The sequence below is a fragment of the Rhincodon typus genome, chromosome 46 (genome assembly GCF_021869965.1).
Source record: "Rhincodon typus isolate 14 chromosome 46, sRhiTyp1.1, whole genome shotgun sequence".
NCBI lineage: Eukaryota > Metazoa > Chordata > Chondrichthyes > Orectolobiformes > Rhincodontidae > Rhincodon > Rhincodon typus.
Window position 1 is genome coordinate 6,573,192 of NC_063377.1, and position 3,968 is coordinate 6,577,159.

General features: G+C 58.7%; 1 protein-coding gene across 1 annotated transcript in view; it reads left to right on the forward strand.

Moving 5' to 3' along the window:
- cers2a (ceramide synthase 2a) overlaps positions 1–3,968 on the forward strand; it is a 12,671-nt gene continuing 8,703 nt past the window's right edge. Inside the window, exons 1-3 of the mRNA XM_048620293.1 lie at positions 1–173; positions 1,314–1,431; positions 2,788–2,906. Coding sequence (XP_048476250.1) covers positions 1–173; positions 1,314–1,431; positions 2,788–2,906 — 410 coding nt within the window. The remainder of the gene's footprint in view (positions 174–1,313; positions 1,432–2,787; positions 2,907–3,968) is intronic.

Below are 3,968 nucleotides of genomic sequence, written 5' to 3' on the forward strand. Positions count from 1 at the left end.
ATGTTCCAGACGATATATGATTGGTTCTGGTGGGATCGCCTCTGGCTGCCGTACAACCTGACCTGGACAGACTTGGAAGACCGAGATGGGCGGATCTACGCCAAAGCCAGCGACCTGTATGTCACCATACCGTGCGCCTTTGCCTTCATGATCATCCGCTATCTCTTCGAGAGGTGAGCCAGCCAGCCCCGGGCCCGACAGGCCGGGTCCCTTCGGCAGGAGGGGAGGGAGGCTGAGGGAGAAGTTGGGGAGGTTGGGTTGCCTCGGGTCCTGGGTCAGTCGGGGAGAACGGCCTGTGTGTTCGGGCCTCCCTCCCCGTCCTCGAACTGGGCCTTTAACCTCTGAAGCCTCGGGCCTAATTTGGACAACCTGGGTGATGGGGGAGGGGAGGGTCCGTTGATGACAAAGCCTGCTTTCCGTTGACTGTTAACCGGGTGCAAAATCGGTTGTCCTGAGGGTGGGCTCCTTCGTGACATTTATTTCCCACCCCCACCCAACCCCAGGCCTTCAGACGCCTCAGACTCCCTGTAGGCCCTGGGCAGGACTGGGAACGGAGTCGATGGGTCTCAACTTGGCTCCCTGGGTGGAAAATAGAATCCTCCGGTTTTAGCTCCCCCCACTACACAACCCCACCTGCCCCCCCTTCCACCCACCCCCCCTCCAAAACCGCGTCCTCCCTCCAGCCCAGCCTCACAGACTCAGGCTGCTGCTTCTGGACTGGGGGCCTGGCTTGGGGGAGGGTGGGAGCGGAGTGTGTTTATGTGCGTGTGTGGGGTGGACCGGAGCCCCCTCAAAACGGGGATCTCGGCGCGCCTGGAGGCCCCTGCCAAGAGAAAGTCGGGATTGGGAAAGTGCCGAGGATTGGTTGGGGGGTGGGGGGGGGTGCCGTGAAGGAACAGGGGCCCATCGGATGTGAGTGCATCCTGGCTTTAGTGGGTTGGCGGCAGGGAGGGAGAAAATGGCCGCTGTTGGCGAGGGGGCCACTGCTGACACCTAATTGGAGGGTTGCAGTTGGTTCCCGATAGTTTTGTTTCCCCCAAAAAAATCCAATTTCCTTTAAAACCCGTTTTGGCCGCATTATTACGTCACTTCTGAGGCCTGAGTTAGGCCTGAAATGCTGCTGTTTAGGCCCAGAGGTAGGGACATGAACCGTAAGACCCTACCTTGTCGTTTTATTTTTTCCCCTTTTGGCTGACCCTTTAGTATCTCTCCCCACCCCAAAAGGTATCCGTCCTCCCGTGGCTCTTGTTCCAGAAGCTTCCGTCTGCTCCCTGTCGGACGATCGCTAACTCAGAGTCTCTCACCTTCTGTAGGTCCGTCGCCACATATTTCGCACGGGTCCTGGGCATTAAGGAGAAAGTGCGGTTAAGAGTAAAACCCAACCCGATTCTAGAAAAATCTTTCAGAGCTTCCTCAAAGCACCCCAGACAGGTAGGTCCAACGTCTTCCCACTCGCTCAGCCCTCTGTTTCATCATTTAAATGGAGAAAGACTGCAGAATGCCATGGCTCAGAGGGAATTTGGGAACCTTCGTCTGTGAATTACAGAAAGCCGACATCCCCATGTTTGCGGGGTGGTGGGATGGGTGTAGTGGGGAACAGCAAATGGAACGCTGGCCTTTATGTCGAAGGGAATGGAGTATAAAAGTCGGGAGGTTTTGCTAAAACCTCACAAGGCTCTAGTCAGACCACGGCCAGAAAAATCTGAGCAGTTTTGGGGCCCTGTATCCAAGAAATGATAGACTGCGTGTTGGAGTCAGGCCCAGGAAGGTTCGCTCGGCTGATCCCGGGGATGGAGGGACTGTCTGATGAGGGAGAGGTTGAGTAGATTAGGGCCTGTACTCGCTGGGAGTGGAAGATTTAAGAGGTGACCTCATTGAAGATTCTTAGGGGGAAATTGAGGGGAGATGTGGGGAGGGTGTTTCCCCTCCTTGTGTGGGAGAGTCTGGGACCGGAGGGGCGTCATCTCGGCATGAGGGGGTCGCCCATTGAAGACAGAGATGGGGAGGAATTTCTTCTCCCTCCAAAGGGAGGGGAATCTGTGGGATTCACAGACGGCTGTTGGGGCTGGATCTTTAAGGGTATTGAAGGCTGAGATGGAGAGATTTCCTAAACAGGAAGGAAATCGAGGGGTTATTGAACCTTCTGTGTCTGTTTCCCCCTCGGAATCTATTTTGCCCGCACCCCCTATCTCCTCTGGAAAGCTCAATGTGGTGAGGGGGTGGGGGGAGAGGGTGCTGAGTGAAATTTTCTCAAAACGGTGCCTGGTCAGTTTGTGTGCGGGGGGAAGGGGGGGTGGGGAAGAGAGTGGGTGGAGGGAAGGGGAGAGGCAGGGAGAGGGGGGGGGGGGGGGGGTGGATGGAGAGGGGGGAGGAGAGAGAGAGAGACACGGCGGGTAGAATCTGGGATGGATGTACTAAAGAAGGGGAATGGGAGAGAGACTGGAAAGGGGTAAAGATTGGCGAGGTCCATGGGTTGGGGGAAATGGTAGTAGAGCTCCCAACAGAGGCATGATGGGAAGGGTGGCCTCCTATCCTGCAGTGTTTGAGAGACAAAGCTGGCGAGGTTGGGGGGGAGTGGGGGGGGCGGGGGCGGGGGGGGGGGCCGGGGGAGAAGAGCGTGGGGTGGGTAGGATTTTCAGGGGTTGTGGGTGAGGTTTGCAGAGAGCAGTGGTGGAGTGGGGGGAGGGCGGTGCTAATGGGACAGTTCTTTCGTAGAGCCAGCATGGGCTGTCTGGGCCGAATAGCCTCCGTGGGGGCTGTGGTTGTGATGGGTGTGGTCTCTCTCAGAGCGACATCGAGGGTCTCTCCAAGAAATGCGGCCTGAGCCCCCGGCAAGTGGAGCGATGGTTCCGGCGAAGACGCAACCTCGAGAGGCCGAGCGTCCTCAAAAAATTCCGGGAGGCCTGGTAAGGGGGAGGGGGACGGGGTATGGGGAGGGACGGGGGATGGGGAGGGGGCGAGGGGCAGGTGGAGGAGAATAGGAGAGGGAGAGGATGGGGAGGGGTAGGACAGGAACAAGGGAGAGTACAGTGGGAGGATGGGAAGGAGGGATGGAGGAGGAGGGATAGAGAAAGAGAGAGGGGGGGACAGGGCAGGGAGAGGGAGGGAGTGAGTGAACGGCCCCCCCCCCCCCCCCTCCTCCTCTCTCCTCCCCCCTCCACCCTCTCCCTCACTCCCCCCGGTTCCAGTGAAGCTCTCCCCTCCACCCCACGCCCCGTTTAATGGTAAACTCTGCCTTTTGAGGCCTTGATGTGAGCAGCCTTCACACCGGGCCTGGGGATGGTGGTGCCGGGAGGCCGTGGCGTGGGAGCAGTTAGCTCTGGGCAAGCGTCGCTCTCCGAGGGACTGAGCCATGTCACCCTCCCCCTGGGCATTGGGACTCACCCTCGGATTGAGGCGTAAATGTGCCTCCTCGCCAGGGGGAGTGGGAAATCTGCCTTGGGCCTAGGGGTTGTCAAGGGCCTGAGAAGCCTGACGAAGCACCCAAAGGTTGTCAAGCCCTCCCAAGGCTTGACATTTTGGGAATAGTTGTCAATATTCCTGATTCTCCCCCTCTTTCCCTGGGGTCAACGAGAGAGAGACTCTCATTGCGCTGCTGGATTTGGAGGGGGTGTTGGGGAGTTGGGGGAGATGGCAATAATGAAGCGGCAAGTCCAGTTGGTTACCCTCCCTTGTGTCCCTCAGGAGATGACAGGTGGTGGGGTGCAGTAGGACGTTTCCCAGACCAGTGTGTGTTGGAGGGGGAGAGCTGGGGAGGGGGGTGGGAGGGAGGTGGTTGCGGGGAGGGTGGGGGCAAGAGTGGGACAGACCATCCCCAGCTTAAGCATCCCTGTAAGATGCCAGTCCAGGTCTCAAGGCACCCCTTTCGAGTTTCAGTTTCATAGTGTGCGCAGCAAGATGCCACAAGGCGCCACATGTTGACGGCGCCGACCCTCCGACGGCGCCCGCTCCCCTCGGCGCCGACCCTC